The sequence below is a fragment of the Panthera tigris genome, chromosome F2 (assembly GCF_018350195.1).
Source record: "Panthera tigris isolate Pti1 chromosome F2, P.tigris_Pti1_mat1.1, whole genome shotgun sequence".
Lineage (NCBI taxonomy): Eukaryota > Metazoa > Chordata > Mammalia > Carnivora > Felidae > Panthera > Panthera tigris.
In genome coordinates, this window is record NC_056676.1 from 71,269,877 (window position 1) to 71,292,251 (window position 22,375).

At 42.5% G+C, this 22,375-nt stretch overlaps 1 protein-coding gene across 9 annotated transcripts in view; it reads right to left on the minus strand.

The window, feature by feature from the left end:
- Positions 1-3,955: 3,955 nt before the first annotated feature.
- The window catches only part of CYRIB (CYFIP related Rac1 interactor B), a 133,176-nt gene continuing 114,756 nt past the window's right edge, over positions 3,956-22,375 (minus strand). For all 9 annotated transcript variants that reach the window (XM_042973593.1, XM_042973595.1, XM_007076850.3 and 6 more), the window contains 7 exons: positions 17,466-17,602; positions 16,334-16,411; positions 14,108-14,224; positions 12,918-12,997; positions 11,452-11,578; positions 9,937-10,007; positions 3,956-4,699 (listed from right to left, as the gene is read on the minus strand). In XM_042973593.1, coding sequence (XP_042829527.1) covers positions 4,636-4,699; positions 9,937-10,007; positions 11,452-11,578; positions 12,918-12,997; positions 14,108-14,224; positions 16,334-16,411; positions 17,466-17,602 — 674 coding nt within the window. In that variant the 3' untranslated portion in view covers positions 3,956-4,635. The remainder of the gene's footprint in view (positions 4,700-9,936; positions 10,008-11,451; positions 11,579-12,917; positions 12,998-14,107; positions 14,225-16,333; positions 16,412-17,465; positions 17,603-22,375) is intronic.

Consider the following 22,375-nt stretch of genomic DNA (forward strand, 5'->3'; position numbering starts at 1 on the left):
CTCTCTCAAAATAAACAAACATTGGGGCGCCTGGGTGGCACAGTCGGTTAAGCGTCCGACTTCAGCCAGGTCACAATCTCGCGGTCCGTGAGTTCGAGCCCCGCGTCAGGCTCTGGGCTGATGGCTCGGAGCCTGGAGCCTGTTTCCGATTCTGTGTCTCCCTCTCTCTCTGCCCCTCCCCCGTTCATGCTCTGTCTCTCTCTGTCCCAAAAATAAATTAAAAACGTTGAAAAAAATAAAAAATAAAAAATAAACAAACATTAAAAAATTTGAAAAAAAAAAAGTTACATTTGAGTAAAGAGATGGCAGAATAAATATGAATGACATAAAATCTGAACCCAAGTCTATCTCACATACAAAAGCCATGCTATTTCTCCTACAACCACACATTGTTTAGGAATTTCTTCAAAAACATTCTTGAAAGCTTCCGGTGTTTTGTGTCAACACACTATTCAGACCACATAGTGGAGAATATACACCAACATTTGCTTTTGCTGTGGCTTCTTTTGGCTGAATGCCCTCTCTAAACACCTAGAACGTGCTGCCCTCCTCCACCAAAGACCCACCAGCATCCATTATTACAGGGCTAGGACACAGTCCAAGTGGGCTCTGGGGAGGTGGGGGGGGGGGGCGGGGTTCTTAGTATTTCCGGACATAAAGATGAGCTTGTGAACACACCGACTGGAACAATCTATCAGCACGCTACACCTCGATGTTTAAAATAATTGTGTTGCTAATTTTCATTTCACACAGGCAGTTCATTGCCTGTCCGTTTAGAAAACCAGCACCACCACTGGTAGTGTTCATTAGTTATAGGATCTTTAAAGGGTTCATAAAAATTGTGCAGCTTTGCGCAGCACCCTCATCAACTGAGGGAGGCACAGTTGGTACCATTGACTACTCTAGAATCAATGGGCAACAGGACACCCGGAATAGGCAGTGTTGCTGTTTCTAACACAGTTGAATGTCATGATAGTCATAATAAAATGGACAGTGAGCACTCCGGGTATCTATAGGACACTGCAGGCATTATCTAATATGATCCTCAGGGGTTACTGGAGAGGGTAGGTATCTCGCATATTACCCGTTTTGTAAATGGGGACATGGACTCACCCAAAGTCACACTGATTTAAACTCAAGTCTGCCAACTCCGAAGTCTGTGCTGTGATGGTTCACATTCCTATCGCCTTCTGCAGGCGGTATATACAGACACGTATATACGACGTGGCATCACACGTTAGAGATTTTGCCTCAATTCTCTCATTTTACTGAGGAGGCAGAGTTCCAAAGCGACGTGGCTCGGCTTTCCTCTTAATGCCCAGATCTTTCTAGTCCATCTTTTGTGATCACACTGTACTCTACGGACCTTAAAATATGCTCCGTAAGGGATTATAAGGATTTATGGAATGGAAGGTAGTGCACTCTCAAATGGAACCAGAATGGCAATTTAACTCAAAAGACCTAGATTTGAGCACAAATGCTAATTATCTTTATGACAAGTCTAAAATATTTGAAGCAACCATACAATAGTCCAGAGTGCTTTTTAACCCAAATCTGTAAGGAGGAAAATAGCCGACTGAAATATTCTGCTGATCCATATTGAGGGCTGCAGAAATGGGGCAGTGGATGTACCAGATACTTTACATCACGAAGGAAGAGGTACAGATACTGTTTTAGAGGTAACGGGGGGTGGGGGGGTGGGCAGGTCAAAGGAAGCTGGCTTCGAGAGAGATTTAAGACTTACCTACTCAGAGCAGGGTCACTCCCCGCCTCCGACACGCAGGGCAGACCCTAATTCATCCCGGCCGTCTTTCTCGAGGAGCGCATGGCCAGTCCCATAATCCTCCATTGTAGAACAGACATCACAAATTAAGAGATCAGACTTGGTAGGTGGGAAGTTGCCGGTTTGCTCCCTTTGACCATCTGAATGGCAAATATCAGACCTGGAATTAAATCCACGGCAGCAGAGATGCCTCCTTTCATCACACTGTAGCCCTCCACTTCTCTGACACCAGGTTCTCCAACAAACCTGCTCTTGTAACTAGTGCAGGGGTTGGCAAACTCCTTCTGTAAGGGGCCAGGTAGTAAATATTTCCGCCTCTGAGGGCCATATGGCTCTGTCACAAGAATTCCATTCTACTGTTGTGGTGCAAAAGGAGCCAAAAACAATACGTAAACAAATGAGTCAGGCTGTGTTCCAACACGATTTTATCTATGGACACTGGAGTTTGAATTTCATATATTTCACACGTGCTATGAAATATCCTTTTGGTTTTTCTCAAGCTTTTAAAAATGTAAAAACTACTTTCAGTTCATAGGCTGTACAAAAATCAGTGGTGGGTGAATGGGCCCACAGACCAGTTTGCTGGTCTCTGTCTAGAGTTAGGGGTTTTCTACTTACTCTCCGGTACGCAGAGCATGAAGAAGTGTGGGGGCTGGAAGAGCCACAGCAGTGTCACTTTGTCCACTCCAGGTGCGTCACGACTTATTTGTATGCATTCACTCCATTCGGGCGTTCACTGGGCCTCTACTCAAATCTGGGGCCTGTGCGAGATCCTGGGGACACTGAGGGAAAAATCAGACGTGGCTCTCCTCGTGGGTTCTCTGAGAGTCAGAAAAGGTACCCACAAGCGTTCAAGTATCGGAGGTGCTTGACGAGATGCCCGTGGTAGATTCCCAGGGCTGCCACAGCGAAGTGCTACCAACCAGGTGCTTTGAAACAACAGAAGTGTGTTTGTTCTCTCACAGTCCCGGAGACCGGGAGTCTGAAATGAGGGCTGGTTCCCTCTGGAGACGCCCGTCTTCTGGAGGGAGGATTGGTCCCAGGACTCCCAGCTTCTGGCAAATGCCAGCAATTCTTGGTTCCCTGGCTTGCAGATGTGCTGCTCCAATCTGCCTCCATTTTCACATGGCCTTTTGCTGTGTCTGCTTCCCCTTCTTTTCTCTAACAAGGATTTGTCATTCGATTCAGGGCCTACTCGAATTCAGGATGGTCTCCTCTCCAGGTCCTTAAATTAATTCTATCTGCAAACACCCTTTTACCAAATAAGGTTGTATTTTCAGGTTCTGGGTCGACGTTATCTTTTAGGTGAGCCACTATTTAACCCATTTCAATAGTCGTAGAAGACTGAGATTAAGGTTATCCTGAAGGCTTCATGAAGAAGGTCCCACAAGCTGCTGCTCATCAAATGGAGGTGAGGGGAGGGAGGGAGCGGCAGGGTCGGGGACCAGCCAGAGTTAGGGAGGTGTGACACCACATACAACTTCTCTAAACTGCAAGCGGCCGAGCCTGGCCAAAGAGCCTGGCCGGGAGAGGGTGAGACGAAGGCCAGGAAGGTCAGCAGGGATGCCACCATGGCGCCGTGGGCATCATGATCTGGCACCATTAAGCCAGAAGGATTTGACGGAAGCCTCTGGCATTCTCTTCCACACTTAACCACTTCAGGTGCACCAGAGCTGGACTAGACAACCTTTAAACTGCTTCTCCCAATCAGCATATTTAGATTCCATGATTATGGTTTTATGATCTTAAAATAACAAAAGCCCTTGTTTTCTACCACCAGGGAGTCAAGTTCCTCTTGCCACTCACTCCCTGTCCTCCCAGTGTTGAGGGCCGTTCTTCCTTCCGCCCTCTTTGCTTCCCGTGGCTTCCCTCTCACTGCTGGGAACTGTGAATCGAGCAAATGTAGTTTTCCTTCTATTACTACCACCCATACAAGAGTAAATCAAGAATAAAAGGCAAGCTAATGACCAGATCACTGATCTTCCTGCACTTGGCAAAATTTTAGAAGCAATGAAAACTACACACGTAGACAATAATGAAGAAGAAGACTATTAAAAACACCCAGCTCTCCCCTAAAAGAAGGGGAAATCACGTGTGTATGCATTCCATTAAAATGCGCACGGGGAAGGCTTCAGAAGCCTAAAAACAAAATACCAGTAAACCAAGCCACACTTAGAAAAATGAAAGCTGATTTTTATTTTATCATCAACAGCCATTCTTTAAACATGAACATGCATACGTAATATTCTACGCACACATCACAGTTTTTAACGTTAGTTAATAAAGGTTAAACACACAACATACATCCTTACAAAAAAAGTCAAAATGCAAACTTAAAACTTTAAACAAAAGTCTTACTAATTTAAAAAAAGTTTGTGTTGGGTACCATTTGTACAACACAGTTAATTTAAACATTTTCATTTTGGCTGCACATGAAAAAAGCGGCAGTAGAAAATAAAGTCGTTGACGGTTTTTAAATAGCAGAATAGGCAGTTTTGCCATGCAGGAGAAGCAATATTAAATATTAGTTTTCAAAAAAAATCCACATTTAAAAATATTTAGTTCAAGTCACAGAATTTTTCTCAGTAGAGACCCCAATGCAATGCGGAATTAGCTGCCTTAGATGGCCCATTCGAAAGGACAGTGTCCCTTCAGAGTAGAACTTTACTGGTTTTGGCACAGAAAAGAAGTCTTGAGAACAAGAACATGATTAAAAAAGAGGGAAGAGGAACAGAGGAAAGAAATAAAAAGCAGGAGTACATGAGATAGTAATTGCAATCACTAAAAACTGTGCATTCTCAGCCACTGCAGAATACTGTCTTCTGTCCACAGCAGGCGCCCGCCCAGGGCTGCTATTGCAGCATGGATCTGATCTGCTTGGAGGTAGTCTCATCGTTCAAATGTTTTGTTGTGTACCTGGAAGTATAAGAACAGCTATTTTAGGGAATTTTGAAAACCATGCTCTACCGCGGGTTCCATCATTATCACAAGCTGGGCAAGTAGGCGAAACTCTCCTCACAGCATCGCGCCTTTTCTCTCCAGCTCCGGCTGCGTTCAGGCTCTGCCCTGCTTACCCTAACCACCTACTGCACAACATATCCAATAGCTCTTTACTTAAGGTAGAACTACCTTACTGAAGCGATCCAGTTAACTTCTAAGGTAAACAATGAGCTGCGCCCTCTCACAGGGAAACAGCTGTCACTCCATCTCAGGGACTGGCAAGTACAACCTGCAGCCCAACCTAGCCCACCGCCTGTTTCTGTACGGCTTGTGAGCTAAGTACATTTTTACACTTTCATTTATTTTGTAAATGTTTGTTTATTTTTGAGAGAGAGAGAGACAGAGCACAAGTGGGGATGGGGCAGACAGAGAGGGAGACACAGAATCCAAAGCAGGCTCCAGGCCCTGAGCTGCGAGCACAGAGCCCGATGCGGGGCTGGAACACACAAACTGTGAGATCATGACCTGAGCAAAAGTCAGAAGCTTACCCAACTGAGTCACCCAGGTGCCCCTGTTTTTACACTAAAAATGAACGGGGAAAGAAATCAAAAGAATAATATTTCATGTTAACGTGGAAATTCTATGAAATTCAAATTTCAGTGTGTTTATAAAAAGTTTTAATGGAACACAGCCATATACAGATTCACTGAGGTATTCTCTATGGTCACCTTCTTGCCACAATGGCAGAGTTGAGTAGCTGTGACAAGAAACCACGTAACCCCAAATCCTAAAACATCTGTGTTTATTCTCTAGCCCTTTACAGAGAAAGGCCGGCCCCCACTCTAGTCTGTATCTAAGCTCAACTAACTACCACAGTTCCAACTGTGACATCCCATCCCAAAACGTCTCCATTCTTGACGTGCCTTATTGCCAGGTAGATGTGTTTTGCTATAAGCATGTAAACCACAAGGAAAGAATCATGAAGAGTGATTACTATTTTATGAGAAGAGTCCCCATAGGAGTCCTTTAATAGCCGAAATTCAGTTAAGTGAGCCTACTATGTACCTGGCACTGTTCCAGGATCTCACAACCTGGCAGAGAAGACAGACAGTGACACACTCACACAAGGGGCAAAGGAGGAAAGTACTAGATGGAGCCTCAGATGCCGGGAAAGCCCAGCTCATGAGGACACTGCAGGCCACAGTGAGGAGTTGGGAAGTCACTATAAGTGCAGTGAAAGCCAGTGGAGGACATCAAACAGGCTAGTGATGTGGGCCTTTATTTATGTTCTGGAAGGACTGCTCTGGCCATTGAGCAGAGGAACCAACAGAGGGACAGCAGAGGGACCGACCAAGGGCTTGCTCCAGGGGACTCAGTGAGAGATGAGCAAGGCCTGGACCACATGAGCAGCAATGGAAACAGGTGCTCAAGGCTTGAATATGGGACATATTTTGGAGACAATTCGGACAGAACTTAATGCTGGACCAGTTAATCTGGCCTGTGAAAATTTCACATATCGTCTTTCAGGAATATGTAACTTTAAGCAAAGTACACACAGATGGCCTTTGTGTGTTCAAGAAACTTAAACCCAATTCTTGCTGGTTCTCAAGTCAATTGAAAAACTAAAGAAAGCATATGAACTCAAATCCTTGCAGAGGTAAAGACACAAATACTTATTAAGTACCTGATACGTCCTCTACAATTTTACCTTCCGAAAAGAAGGCACTTCCAAATTGTTCACATACTACTGAAGAGACACCCGAGCACCTGGCATGGGACAGGTGCTCAACTAGTATTTGTGGAAGGCAGGCGAGAAAGCAAGCAGCCAGGCTGGGGGAAAAACTCCACGAAGGATTACTTACATTAAGTGGCAAGTGACGCAGCCAAGACTAAAGCCTTCCGTTTTCATTTCCAAGTGCAGGTAAAGCGTATGTAGCTACACATATCCTCCTGACGTCAGGAAGTAAAAACGTTCATCACCCCTGTCTTCGTTTCCGTTTTTCCCTTTCCTTCACAGGGCAGAGGGCCCCCAACTGGCACACCACCATCTCTGCTCAGAGCAGCGTACGTATCGCTACTCAGCAGCGTTGTGACACCGGGAGCGGGAGTGCTCTGGCTCCTTCTGCGGGAGGAGACCGTGCACTTGTAACAGGTCTCACGTCCTTTCCGCCAAACGGGGCCAACTGGAGGGAGACCTGGCCCGTCACCACACTCTTACCAAGAAAAGGCCTTTACCACCTAACGTGTGCAAAAGTGTACGGACATATACGGGTTTATGTCACTTTGTGCATAACCACCAAGTTCCTTTCCAAGTGCGTATACTTTTCTACTGACGAGAAGCAACTATTATTGATCTTTACTCTGAAATTGAATAAAGACAGCAGTTATCTAGCATTAAACCTTAACTCCGAGCTCTGGCTCTCTCTCATGATCAAGGCACTTGGTTCCACTTCTCCACCGACTGAATGTAGACAGGACTTGCTGCTTTCTTGCAATCACATCCTGTAAGCTGGAGGCACTGTGTAATTTCTATAGAGAAGCACTCCAAATAAATAGCTTGTTATATGGATGTGCAATTAAAACTTAAAAATTTTGGGTTATTAACTGCTGGCTGAGGAAAATGATGGAGTGAGCATTTCTAGTAAAGCAGCTACTCAGAAAGTAATTCCACAAAAGTGTTTTCCATTTTCTAAAGGTTTAATTAACAATGAACATTTACATAGCACTTTGGGGATTATAAAATGCTTTTTACATAGTATCTCCTTTGCTGTGAGTGAAGCATATTAAGGGCGAGGGTGATTTAGTTTGAGCAACGTTTCTCAAAGCACCAGCATTGTATCAGCTAGGGTGTTTATTTATAGAATGAGGTGCGTGGGCCCCACACCAGACCTTAGAGTCTCTCTGGGTATGGTGGCCTGGGAATGTGCATTTTTGTTTCCCTCCCAGTTACTCCAAAAACACTCCAGGGTTCAATCACACAGGAACCTTAAGGCTCAATGGTACAGCACCAAGCACATGGGATTTGAAGAATGAAATCCTGAATGTGAAGACAGAGTCTGACATTGATTAATCGCCTATATAATCGGTAAGTCTCTCAAGAGCTCAAGGTAGCTGTACAATGGAGACATGCCCCACACCTCACATCCATCCCCTACTTCACAGAGCTGTGGTCAAGCTCAAATACAGTCATAAAGACGAAACCACGCCGTAAACTTAAAGGTTACAAAAACGTTACTCACTGTAACCACTACTACTCAGTATCAAGTACACCGATGAACCTTAAGAAACTTCCCAGGTGGAAAAATGAGAACCAGCCACAAAACACATCCACTGGGAACGAAAACAGTTCGAGAGTTATCTCTGCAACAAAACCTTCATCTTCTACTTTCCGTTAGAGACGTGCAAAGAAGACTGAAAAGCCACAGGTGGCTCTTGCCTCAATGGTGCTTTTCTCCCCTCAAACACAGACTGGCGTGTGCAAGACTTTAACCCCACCTCTCACTTAGCCCCACAGCCCAGTGCTGCCCTAATTTGAGAGTGGAGAGACTGAACTACCTTTAACTACTGCAAACAAAAGTAAACTCTGAGTCTTCATGTGTGGACCACTGTCCCTTCCAAGTAAAGAAGTAACACCAGACCCTCCTGGCCTCCAATTCTCTCTTCCTTTTCAGAACAGGTCTCCTGTCACTGGGTGGCTTTGGAGAATCTAACCAATAAGAAAGGAGAGTCTTGGGAGAAAAAGTGAGCTGACTGGGACCCGGGGAGTCTTGAGAAAGAGATCGAGTAGTTATGGTTCACAATAGCACGATTACGGGTGAAACAAATGAGGTGCACACTGTAAAAACCTCCAGAGTAAAACCTCCCAATCATTGTGGTTTCTGACAGACGTATGGCTGAAATAGCTAGACATTATGAGGATTTTCATGGTTATACTATGTTCCGTAATCTTTCTGGTATTTGTTCAGAAGAGACCTCCTTTATTCAGGCACTCACTGCTTACAGAATACTTCTCATAATCTTAATAAAATCCTTTGATGGTTCCATGCAACTGAAATGACACAGCATAGATTCTGCTTTATCATGTGCCAAGTGTGACTAAGCATTCGAGAGGAATAACCAACCTGTTTGGCTCACAAAACATGGGAGAAACTTAAGACTGAACTGGAAATCATTTTCATGTATCATGTGGACTGCAGTGAGAAACAAAGATGGCCTGTGACCTCAATAAGTTTCTATATAAATATTTCTGTGCTCATGTAATTTTTGTGTTTAAACACAAAATAAGCAATGAGCAAGTTATCTTTTATGTTAGGAAAATAAATTACACTATAAATTAAACCTCTGTAGTCAAGATGTTATAATATGCTGTGATTTGCATTTAAAAATAGTCCAGCATTCAAGAAATGCCTGGCTGCCTCAGTCAGTAGAGCGTGCAACTCCTAAACTTGGGGTCCTGAGTTCAAGTCCCACATTTGGCCTAGAGCTTACTTAAGAAAAATAAAAGAAAAAAGAATCCTGCCTTAAAAAACAATTCCACCATTATTAGGAGCTACAGTAGCTAAATCAAGTAGTGTAATCAAGAGAAGACATCAAATAACAAGTTTATTTTCATTACAAGAAATACACAAAAGTAACAAAAATACTTGTAAAAACAGAAATATTAACACACTATATTAAGGGAAAAGAGGTTGTTTTTATAAAAGAGTTTGTATAGCATTACATTTGTAAAAAGATAAGTATCAGAGAGCTTTGTCTACAAATATAAAGAACGAACTGTGGAAGACTATATACACCAAAACATTAACAGCAGTTTATTTCAAAATGGTGAGATTATGTGATTTCCTTCTTTTGCTTTCAATTTTCCTGGGTTGGCTGAATTTTATTTACAATTAGCATGGTCTACTTTCATTAAAAAATAAACATGCCAAGAGGAGCAAAAAATGAAAGCCAAAATCTATAGCGAAGAAATGAAGCTATTTTCATCTGTGCATGCACACCACACACACACACACACACACACACACACACACTCACTCTTTATTGTAAAAATATTGTAACTGAAAATTTACACACAAGGTTACCAATAAGCAAAATGGTATCTGCACTTTTCTAACATGAACATATATATTCACATCCTTTGTATTATTCACGTTTTGAAGCATTTTCTTACATATATACTTTTTCTGTACAGATGCACATGTACATATACACACCTGAGAGCATTTAGAAGACCTTCTACGCTATTGGGAGGTTGGTCCTTAAGAACTTTGATACAACCTTTCATCTAAGGAGAAGAAGAAATGGAAAAGGTAAAAAACTGTGTTTTCTCAAAGAATATTCACTATCGAAACAGTAGTACTTAAATTAGCACCACAACTATGGAACTCATGAGAAATTACATTCTGGAAATGTCAAAATTATTACTGTTAGAACAGGGGGAAAAAACTACGCAAATGCTATTTTCAGTTTCTCAAACAGAACTTTTTAAGAACCAAAGCAGAAGCAGCAGGCACACTCATGAGAAAACTACAGGGCGGCGAAGGGAAGACTTCCCGGAGAAGGTGTGGAGCAGTCTCTGAAAGGACGGACGGACGCAGTGCCAAGGAGCAGAGGAGCCTTTCCAGGCAGGCAAACACCTTGACAAAAATAGTAAAGTTTACCACATGTTGAGGACAGAATCTTGGGGAGTCACAGGGGAGTTTACAGAGGGCTTTGCAAGCCAGGACTTGCGAAGGAGGATTCATTTGGAACTTATGGGGCAGGGACTTGTTATGGGCCATTAGAAAGGGAGCAGCTCAGTGTAGACGGTGTGTAAAGATGGGCTGCAGACTGTGAAAATGTAGAACACGCTAGAAGAGCACAGCTTTGGAAACCATGGAGATGTGGATTCAAAATCCCACTCCATCATTCACTAGAAATTACACTATGTCATTTCCCTAAATTTTAGGTTATCTGTTAGTACGGGGGAGATAACATCTACATCCTAGAAGTATTTTCACAGGTAAGTGGGCAACAAGCATAAATTTCCTAGGACACAGTAATCATTCAATAAATGTTAACTCATTTATCTTTACAGAGGATGGACGTGAATAAAGAAAGGTAGGGAGACTGGCTGGCAATCAGTAATCTAGACACGAAATGCTGAGAGCCTGAACTACAAAAGGGAAAATGGAAGACAATTCTCACCAAACACTGGTTACAATTCTGATGAACCAGATGTGACTAGGAGAGAAATTAGAAAACAGAGGAACCAAGGGAGCTACTTTATTCCTAATATAAATTTGTGTAGAGACAAGCAAAGCTGACACCCAGATGAGAGCCACAAATTACTATGCCTGGGAGGGAGGAGAAAAATCTGTATTCTGTTACATAGTCTTTTTCCACTGGAGCACCTCTACTGACTTTGTCTATACATATGGAAATAAATCTTTTGTTTGAAATGGCCTTTGGTCAAAGAATGAAATTTCTGATGTCTGATCATTTATTTACACTGCCAAACAGGCAGAAGGACCGCTGGCGAGTACAAGGTCCAGCTGTCCTCCATTCTACTGCACTCGTATATGGCTGTAAACCATCCAGCACGATATGAGAGGCAACAGAAACCCACCATTATCAGAAACTATAAAACTGAGGTCTGTGACAGAGTGCAACCTGCAGCTCTTTAAACAAAAGCCTACGATCTCCACTTACGGAAATGGTTGAGAATTAAATAAAGCATTGTAACTTACATCAATTTTTGAAGTTTTGGCAAATGCTCCCACTGGATGTACGTGGTCATAGAGTATTATGACACCCACCATTACCCTCAAGCAGAATGACACTGTCTCTTCATTTGTAAATCTGCTTCTGTATTCCCTGGGGGGTAGAAAAGATATGGCTGGATGAGGCACATCACTACTTAAGGAGTTCATTCAACTTTCAGCTGATGCTGAAGGATACACTCTGTTGATATCTAAAAGGAATGCTAACATTATACCCTCCTTTCTCCATGGTGAGATTCCCAGGGAAATGAGGTTGATAGAGCGGTGATCACTTAGGTATTCTGATCTCTACATGCACCCTCTTGGTACATCACCCCTTTTGCTTGGCAGAGATGAGGCAAATTTAGAGAAATGAAAAGCCCCAAAGTAATAGCTTCAGGACAGGTGCTTTGTAAAGGCTGTTACCACCAATATGATGGAAAAAGCCACTTGCTTAATAGAGCAATATGTTTGCTATTTAGAAGCTAACTTATTAATCGAAGTATTACATCATTATATTACTGCATTCTAGTTTTACTAAAATTCAATCATATTCCTTTCTCGGGAAAAAGGGAAATAGAATTTTGTCTCTGCAGAAGGCAGCATGGCATGGCAGAAAGCGTCCAGAACCAGGATGGGACCATCCAGGCACATGGGTGGGGTTGGCCACCGTGCTTAAGTCCCTTCGCTTCCCAGGAGCTCACTCCCCTAAATGAAGATAATGATGAATGGTTGCCCTCCTACTTCATATGGCTTTCCAGAAAGATGATGTGCGTTAATAATGCTTTGGAAAATGAAAAGCTCCACAAAAACAAAAGTTATCTAATAGAACCATATGTTATTCAGGAATCCAGGAGGGATTCTTTCTGCCTGCTGATAAGAAAATCCAGCCAGAAAACACAGTGGTACATATGATAAATGGCTTGAAAGTGAAGGGAAACCCAGAAGAGAATTCAGATTAGTGTCGGATAAAAACCACAGACTGTGAACTAATACCGAGGGGCAGGGATAAGGAGAAGAGTTGGCAGCTCTTCCTTTTCCAAAGCGCTATTACACACATCATTTTGTTGGAAAGCCTTATGAAGTAGGAGGACAACCATTCATCTAGCAAAAGGGCAAGGTTCCTCACTGAAAAGGAGAGAATGCTTAATGAGAAGCATAACCAAAACACCAACGCTCTTCCCCCACCTCCAATAAGAGCACCACAAAACTCCCCACTCTGAAGAGTCTACGTTCTAAGTTAGCCTGACTGGTCTCAGGCACCTGAAAACCCACTGTACTTCCTACTCAAACCAGAAGTTACATGAAGCTTCCAAATTACTTTAATATCGTTCATAGATTAACACTGGATACTTCAGATATACTTAATTCCCACCTTCCAAATAAGACATGTTCATATCTAGACACCAACTTCGGTAGGATTGTTAGAGTGAAAAAGATCAGCTAATACTCACGGTGTTTCGAGCATGACTCTGCATACGCTGGCCATGGTGCTTAGACAATCTGTGGTATTTTCTATTGGTAAATTTTTGTTCTGGAAAAGTATATAGAGAAAAAACAGTGAAAGTGATAGTTATTACTTAAGTATAATTTAAAATCCAGCACAGTGTGGAAAACTGACAACTTTAGAATTTGGTTCCTACTCCTAATTTTTAAGAAAGCGTGCTAGATTCTAGGTACTGTTCTAAGCTCTAGGGATACGGCTAAAAGCTAGAGAACTAAGACCCTGTGCTCCTGAGAGTCACTTCCATTCTGGCTGAGTGGGAACAACCACTACATGCAGCCAGGGCCCCACAGGCCATGAGGTATGGGGAATTTATCCAAAGGACACTGGGAAGTCACTGGGAACACTTGAAGCAGAGGAAGAAAGGCATTGGGTTTGTTTTTTTTTTTTTTTTTTCAAGATTACTGGGGCACCTGGGTGGCTCAGTCGGTTGAGCGTCCGACTTCGGCTCAGGTCATGATCTCGCGGTTCGTGAGTTTGAGCCCCATGTCAGGCTCTGTGCTGACATCTCAGAGCCTAAAGCCTGCTTCAGATTCTGTGTCTCCCTCTCTCTGCCCCTCCCCCAATTGTACTCTTGTCTCTCTCAAAAATAAATAGACATTAAAAAAAAAATTAAAAAAAAAAAAAGATTACTTGGCTGTTCTTTGAAGAAAGGACCATCGTGGGGTCAGAGTGGAAAAAGTAAGGCCAGTAGGAACATGAATGCAGGTGACAGAGTGGTGGGCTGATGTGGAGAGGTAGAGGAGGACAGGGGCAAAGTTTTCAGATTCAGGATGTATTTTGGAGGAAGAGTCAACAAGACTATCTGATGGAAGAGACATAAGAGGTGAGATAAAGAAAGGAATTCAGGATGATAACCCCTAAGTCAGTTGCTTTTACAGTGCTACTATCAAGACAGAAAAGACTGCAGAAAGGGCCGGGTTTGGCCACAGTAACACTGAGGTGTCACCTAGACATCCAGAGGGAAGCTGCCAACAGGCAGGTAGATGTGTATGCGTGTGCCTCGGGAAGGGGCAGGACTCAGTGCACGTGCACAGAAGACGCACAGAAGACGGCAACGTCGTGAGGCCTGGACAGCTCACTCTGGCTGCTGACAGGACGTGTAACAACATAGAGAGTAACTGTCCAGGCAACACTTACCTCTGATACAAATTTTGTCGTGGCGTCACTTAAGGTTTTCAGCATTGGGGTTGCCTCAGCATAAAACAAAGACATTCGATTTGCCAATTCATTATTTACTTCATTTTCTCCTTCTGCCTGTGTGGAAAATAAGCACTTGATATCAGTTCATAAATTATTAAATATGATAACATTTATAAAAGAACCGAGGCAGAGTGACTGTTTCGCTAATGCTTGTTAAATTACTCTAATAAATACTCTTATATTTTAGACCCTCATGTGCATGTATATTTAAAAACAGGTTAAAAATGGTATTAAGCAATTTTTCAAAAAGAGTAACCTCTCTTAAAATATTTTACATGACATCAAGCAACTAAATAAAACCTTGCTGGGCTGTCTCCTGTAACAAGGAATGGCTCTAAATGCTACGGGGGCAGGGAGATGGCGAGGGCACGGCCTGGCCTCCATCTCAGGAGCACACAAGTATCCACAACAATAAGCTGAGAGGCAATGACAAAAAAAGGAGGGGAGAGAAAGACTACGTCTGACCGGAAGAAACAAAAATGGATTCCGAAGAGACAGCTCTTGCAGGTGAGGGCGGGCAGGTACGCGTGGTATTACAACCAGACAGGGGATGAGAGCATGTTTTCAAATGACGTGGAGTGTAAGCCGGTGCACTCAGGGCAAGAAGGGGAAACGACTAGCGAAGAGTAAGGGTGGAAAGCAGGGCTGGAGCCAGATTGCGGAGGACCTTAGCTGTTGGCCTAAGTTCCTAACTTTCTTCTGCACGTAACAGGGACCACTCAGTGCGCTAGAAGAAAGAACAACAATTAAGTCAATTTTCTAAAGCAAGTTGACAGATGATGGTGGGCAGAGTGTACCAAAAAAGAAAAAGACCACGGGTCAAAAAAAGGAGTTCTCCTGCTGGAGAATGACTGCCGGAGATGCGGAATGAGGCTCTCGACTGGGACAGAAGAACTACGAGATGAAAGGGGGGACAGGGGCGAGGAAGAGACTGGAAAGATATTTCACTCGATAACAACTGGATTTCCCTTTAATTACTGAGGGTGCAAGATGGCACCCTTGTATTTGGCCTCGAGTGGTAGCAGGATGGCTATAGCAGAGGGCTGGCTGGGTGTTACGTGATCTGATTGGATCTGATCTGACTTTACACGGTGGGTATGAAAAAAAACAGACGATAAGCTCAGCCTCACAGCAAGAACTGGTCTATGCGAAACCACACTGATGTAAAATAACAGAAGCTTCATGGAAGAGAAATCCTTCTTCCAACCAAGGGCCTTACAGCAGCCACTTCATAAAATTGTGATTCAATGAAAAAAGAGGAAGAAGAAGAAAAAAAAAAAAAGAATGATCTCCCTTGTCATTTTCTTTAACCTCTTAAGCCACTTACTGCTCCTTACACACTCACATGATCTTTCCTTACTAAGCTATCTAGTTAAGGCTGTAAGGCTGATCCTAGAAATTTTTCACACCAATTAGCACAATGTAGGTCCTCAAAATACCTAAAGAAAAAGATATTTTCTTTCTATTTAAGGTTTTACTTCTGGTAGTTGACTCCCTGGAGGTAGAAAAGGGTAAAGACAAGGAGAAATCAAGGGAAATCAAGCCTTAATAAACCAGAAGAGATGTTATACTAGCCCAGGACCAGGCACAGAAGCGCTCATGGCCCACAACTCTGCTGACAACAGTACCCCTCCCATTCCAGGCCACCTTCTCTCCTGGATTCTTCCATGCTAAGACCATGGGGTCTCACAACCACTAATCCACAAAGTTTTTGTGCATTTAAAATGAAAATACACATGGGGGCCTGGCTGGCCGGGTCGGTGGAGCATACGACTCTTGATCTAGGGGTTGAGTTCAAGCCCCACATTGGGTGCAGAGATTACTGAAGAATAAAATCTTTAAATGAACGAGTAAATAAATAAGTAACATGAGAATACACAGAGAAATTTTGTAAGTATTACTATATGGACAAGGAGCAGTTCTATTAAGTAGGCATAGGGATCTGAGGCGCTAGGTGAAGAGCAGGGAAGCACCACGCATGGGCTGCTACATCTTGCACTTTCCTCTCATACCTACAGTCGCCCATAGCTGGTTATTGACTATGTCATTAGCTTTAACTTGATCTGAGTGAATGAGCAAATCAACAAGCAAATAAGCGAATGCACTGAACAAATAAATTAACGGCTCCCATTACCACCCCCCTGATTCAAAGCATTGACTTACTGGAACGTTATTAATCCTCATACGACTCAATGTTCTTCTGTAATAGCTGAAATCATTCTGTATGGCGGGATTTGTCATCTAGAGACATTTATGAAAGAAAAATGTATTATGTACGCTAAATGATAGTGTAAAAAATAAGTGAAAAAATCTACTAAATACAGCCTTAACTAGTTAAGTAACATTCCCTAATTTGTAAACAATTTAAGAACTAGAACTGGTATCATCCACGATAGCTTTTTGCACTTAAATTATGTAACACTGTACTTAAGTCCTTACAGAACATATAAACCCTGTAGATGGTTTTACAGTTGTGATCTGAATACTTCCCTTCTTTTCAATAATTTCAGGTAATACACTAAAAGGTTGTTTCCCAAAAACCAGTATTACCAAATAAACAAAAATAAGAAGAAATACTTAGGTACTTGTTTTGAATTATTACAATAAAAGTATGAATATATGGTCAACAGGGCAATCCTCAGACTAAACTCATATAAATCCTTTGTGCTCAAAGTATTAATAAAACAAAATCGTTTCCTATTATGCAATCATTAAAGACTGTAGTTAGGAATCCACCTGCTCTATTTATCAGACGAGGTCCCTGAGGTCCTGGAAAGTCAAAGGGCCTGTCTCACATGTGGTCACTGTAACAGAGCCCACAGTGGAACTCGGGTCTCCTGAGACAAAAGCTAGTTCTTGTTTCTCCACACTCCCTCCCTCCAACAACGTGGAGGTCGGGTGCACAGGGAAACAGAAAGATAGACAGACAGACAGATGAGGAAGAGAAATGAAGGAAGGTAGGAAGGTAGGAAGAAAGGATCTTAACATTTTTATGTAAAAGGATGTTGAAGATAAACCGGGAATGAACAGAAAAGAAAAAAAGAGTATTAGGAAAGGTCAACAGTATATGCTTCAGAGATATTTTTTAAAATGAAACTAAATGAAGACTGAGTATTGGATAATTTGCTATTTGCTACGCATACAATGTATCAAAGATCTGCTACAACTTTTAAATCCAGTTCTCCAGGTTTTGCCAGGGGCCAAAGGACATCACGTAAACACTCAAACTAGGTCCCCAGGAGTCTCCTCCTACGCCCACGATTTCCATGCTGGCAAGGCCAGCATGGAGTCCTACCTTGAGTTCGTCGAACCGGAGCGTGAAGTGAAGAATCTCCGCAAACTGTTTGGCAAGAGCCTGCTCTCGCTCTAGATGCTGCGTGGGAGAGTACGGGGTACTGGTCAAGGCTCCCAGAAGGCCTCTTAGTGCTGCTTCTAAAGAAAGAAAGATTAAAACGTTAAGCTGTTTGTATCTCTGATTTTTATTTATTAAAAAGCAACTTATAAATGTTATGGCTTTAATTCCCCAAAAAATAAGGTCTCTTCAAAAGTCGTATTATCTAAGCATAATCACTCAAACTGAAGAGTGTTCAGTAGAACAAATTGGTCCCTTAAAGGGACCAATTCAGTTTTAGAATTCTGTAAACCCAAATGCAAAATAATGCAGAATGTGAATCTCAATTAATCAGGATCGAACAGCAAATTCTGAACTATCTTCACCATTCTATACAGTGTTGATTTGTATGAACTGGTAACGGTTCTGAGTAACTCCTTCAGTGGCATAGTGTCCACACAGTCAAATCTCTACATGGCTGTGAATGAATGAGCAACTTCTCATACTTTGAATATGCTCCTTATTTATGAACACAGACTGCTTTCTGTCGGATACTGAAGGACATAAAGTATTTGGTTTAATAGTTAGGTCTCAGTGTCTTAAGAGTTAGGCAACTTAGGAACACAATGAAAATATTCTAAATTCATCCCATAAGTAAAACGGTCCCTTCAAAGTAAGTGCTCCTTTTGGAATGCCAGACTAATAAATGGTGTGTTTAAAAATGGTAATACTGGAGTGTCTGGGTGGCTCAGTCAGTTGAGCATCTGACTCTTGCTTTCGTCTCAGGTCGTGATTTCACAGTTTGTGGGTTTGAGTCCCACAGTGGGTTCCGTGCTGACACTGTGGAACCGGCTTGAGATTCTCATTCTCATTCTCTCTCTCAAAATAAATAAATAAACTTAAAAAAAAAAAAGGCAAAGAAATCAAGCAATTCATTTAAAGATTTCAGAATCAGAAAACAAAGCCAGATTCCAGGGGCATGTGAATGGCTCAGTGGGTTATGCATCCAACTTCGGCTCAGGTCACGATCTCACAGTCCGTGAGTTCGAGCCCGCGTCGGGCTCTGTGCTGACGGCTCAGAGCCTGGAGCCTGCTTCGGATTCTGTGTCTCCTTCTCCCCTCCCCCCCACTCATATATTCTCTCTCTCTCTCTCTCTCTCAAAAATAAATTAAAAGAACAGTAAAAACAATTCTTTTCAAAGAAAACAATGCCAGATTCTATTCTAAAAACAGAGGAACTTATACTAGTAGATGGTGATCTGACATGAACAAATAAATATCAGATTAATAAGCAAATATTTATCAATAATAATAAATGTACATCAGATCATTAACCCTTAACTTAAAAATATACCAGCTGTACTACGTATGAAGACCCTACTAGGAACGAACATCCACACTGTGCACGTGACCCAGTCTCTCACTGACCTGTCACCATCAACTAGGACATGAGCATCACAGATGGGTACACTCAGTTTCAAAGCAGTTAGACCCCCAAGAGTTCGGATAGTTAATGCCAGATGTTTTGGACTCTACAGCCCTATTCTTTTCAGCATAATACATAATAAACTGTCTCTCAAATGAAGCAACATTGTATCTATCCTCTGTAACCTTATAAAATATGAATCTATGGATTACGACACAGGAGATACTTCTTATGTATTATGTGCTGGTACTGAGCTAGCCATTACACAGACATTATCTGTCATCTACACAGTAACTCCAAATGACAGCTCTTATCCTTTTTTTATAGCAGGTCAGAAAACGTATGGACGGTCTACTGTGTGTCAAGCCCTGAGGATACAGAGATGAAGGCAGACGTGTTCCCTACGCCCACATGGAGCGTGACTATACAGAGAAGACACATTATTACGGTTGTGACGTGTGTTATCAAGCACATGATACAAAAGAAAAATATAGAAACGGGACCTCACCTACTTGAAGGTTCAGGAAAAGACCTCTCTGAGTAAGTGACATTTGGGCTGAGACTTAGGTGTGCACCAAGGATGAATGAGAGTTTGCTAATAGGGCAGTGAGCCAGATGCTAGGCTGAGAAGAGCAAGACATAGCAGAAGAAGTACAAGAGGACCAGTACAAGTAGAAAAGAGCACCGGGAGGAGAGTAACCCCGGACCAAAGTAAGATGCATATGATCTGTGTGCCAGATCAGGCATTCCGGTCTTGTCACCCTAATGTCCTGGAGAGACTACTTAAGCAGAGTAGTGACATCATCAGATTGACATTCATAAAAACGCCACTTCATCTGGGCTGTGTGCACAACTGAACTGGAGGAGTATGGCTGGCTTACAGAAGTGCATGAGTGCGTGTGAAGGTCAATTAAGGAAAACATAGTTTAGCCATTTTGAAAAATGGGTTACTCATCTCCCAGAATTCATTCCATCTGTCAGTATTAATGTAAGTTATGTGGAAAGCAAGGTTTGAAAGATATGAGAACAGTAAAAACTTAAAAAAAAAACCACACAAACACCAATACTGTTATAGGCTGTTAAAGAAAAAAAGAAAATTGCATTTCCTAGATTTTATCAAGTCTCAGGGTTAATTTAGCATTCAAAGTGCTCTACACTATGGGGGATGGCAGACCTTTCCCCCAAGGAGTGGAGTCCAGTCACTTGGCTGGGTTGGGATGGCCAGGAACCATGCCGGAGGACTTCTGTCCTTAAATGGCTGGAGTCCTCAATGGCAAATCTATGAAACAAAAAGTCATCTCAAGATGATGGCACTGCTTATCTGCCTCTGAGGCACCTAGACCAGCCTCTCATCTTGGAGGGCCTCTGTGGACACAAAAGAGTCATGCTAGCCCACACTGCTGTGTGTCAATAGAGGAATCAGAGACAGAAGATCCCAAAAGGTGGTTCAGGTTTCTGGCTGAGTTGTAAAGAAAGGGAGGTCAAGGAAGAAAGGATGTAGGGATCAGTCTCCCTGGTGCAGCTCCTAAAACAAAACCACGTGATTATGATCCTCAGAAAAGGTAGGTGACAAGACGAAGTTAATAGACTACTAAGCCCTAAATTCTGGAAGAAATTAACTGGTAGATCAGTGCACAAGTCCAAGCTATATAAGAAGGCTGCAAGCAAGAGATCAACTGGGAGAAATGATAAAGACAGAGTAGTCCACAAGGTAGAACAGTAAGGGGAAATAACTGGATGCCTTGGAGCGGGAGGCCTCTGTGGAAAGTTCCCCTTTAGAAACAAGCATTTATTCCCACTGCTGCCATCCACACCTCTAACAAAGATCTGTCTGAGAACTTAAAATTCTCAGAAGAGAACACCAAAGATGTGGACTGTGGGTGATTTAACATAGCCAAGAAACATGGCCACACTCATGGCGGGCAATCCAGCCCAGTGAAAACGAGCAACATATTGGAAAGAGCTACTCATTATGACCCCAGGAGATGGTCCCCATAACAAGCCCTTGGAACAGGAGGAAGACGAAAGAAAGACAAAGCAGTCTGTTCACTGTCTGATCATCATACAACCTTCCCTGAGGTGGCTGCCTCAACTGGGAAGGCCTTAGACTGAAACAAGCAAGTCCAGGCATTTCCCAGGCCAGAAGGTTAGCCTTGTCAACAAAAGTCAGTTATCTTTCAAATCAGGCAAGTGATCGCTTCCCTGTCTCCCTACAAACATGCCAGCTGGCAAGGGATCAGGGTCCCTCTTCTGGAGTACACACCACAGTGTATCTGTGGTGCTCAGGCCAAGCAACCTTCTCCTTGGGACTGCAAGATTCTGAAGGATCATGTGTATCATGACAGTTATGTGCTGCTTTGTGGGCTATCTGTAACATTTATCCTCAGCTGTGGCTCAAGTAGGAAGAGAAGAGACAAAAGGTTTAGTGAATACAAACCAGAGGGCTCACCAGACTCGAGGTCCAGCCAGGATCCTGAAGCCCAGAGAACTTAAGTCATGTGGTCAAGACCACACAACTGATATGTGGCAAACATCAGATTTCAAACAGGAAGCTATGCCTCCAAAGCCTAAAATCCATTATTATTGCTTCCCCTAAATACTCAACACATACTTGATATATCAGATGTGTCTATTCATTAATTAATCGTTCACTCACTCAACAAACACAGAGTTCCTATCATACGTAAATAAGGATATGCTTCGGTCAGCAAGGAAACTGGAAACATTACTAACCAGGTTACTGGCCAAGAGATGAGGAGTAAACCATCCCCTATTAAATGTGTACTTCGCTCATAACTTCACAGAAGCTGCTAGAGCAATAAAAGCTCCAGGCTCCCACATGACAGTACAAAAAATGACAGCCTCTTACTACTACGTATGTTGCAACATCCCTCTACCGAAATGGAACACACACTACTAGCCTGATTTAATTCCAACAGTTAAAACATAAGAGAACACGTAAGCCTGACTGGTTTGGCCTCTTTTACGATTATTCTTTTTTTAGTGGCAAATGCTGAGACCAAGATGAGCCTGAGTAGGCCTGAGCACCATCTACAGCAGTGAAACTACAAAGGCAGGGACGGACTACCAGCCCAAGAAAAACTCTAAATATGAAGGAGTCAAGATAATCCCGATTAAAAAGACAAGTTCTCAAAAAATAAAAACAAATAAAAGATTTAGGTTCTCTGGGGTTACAAAACTACGGACTGTTTGGTGTTTGGACAAAAGGTCAGGCAGCATGAAAGAACTATTGGTCACGCTTGAGAAAATAAGTTACATTCTTCTTTCCAATAAGAAAGAAAATTTATACCAACACTTCTATCTCAATTATTATTTCTGTGTACGTTAAACAGTCTGTACTTCATCTAAGGAAAAACAGCAATTCTCTTACTTTTTAAAACACTTAGCCATTTTTTAAAAAATTGAGCTTCAACTTTCAAGCAGTTGG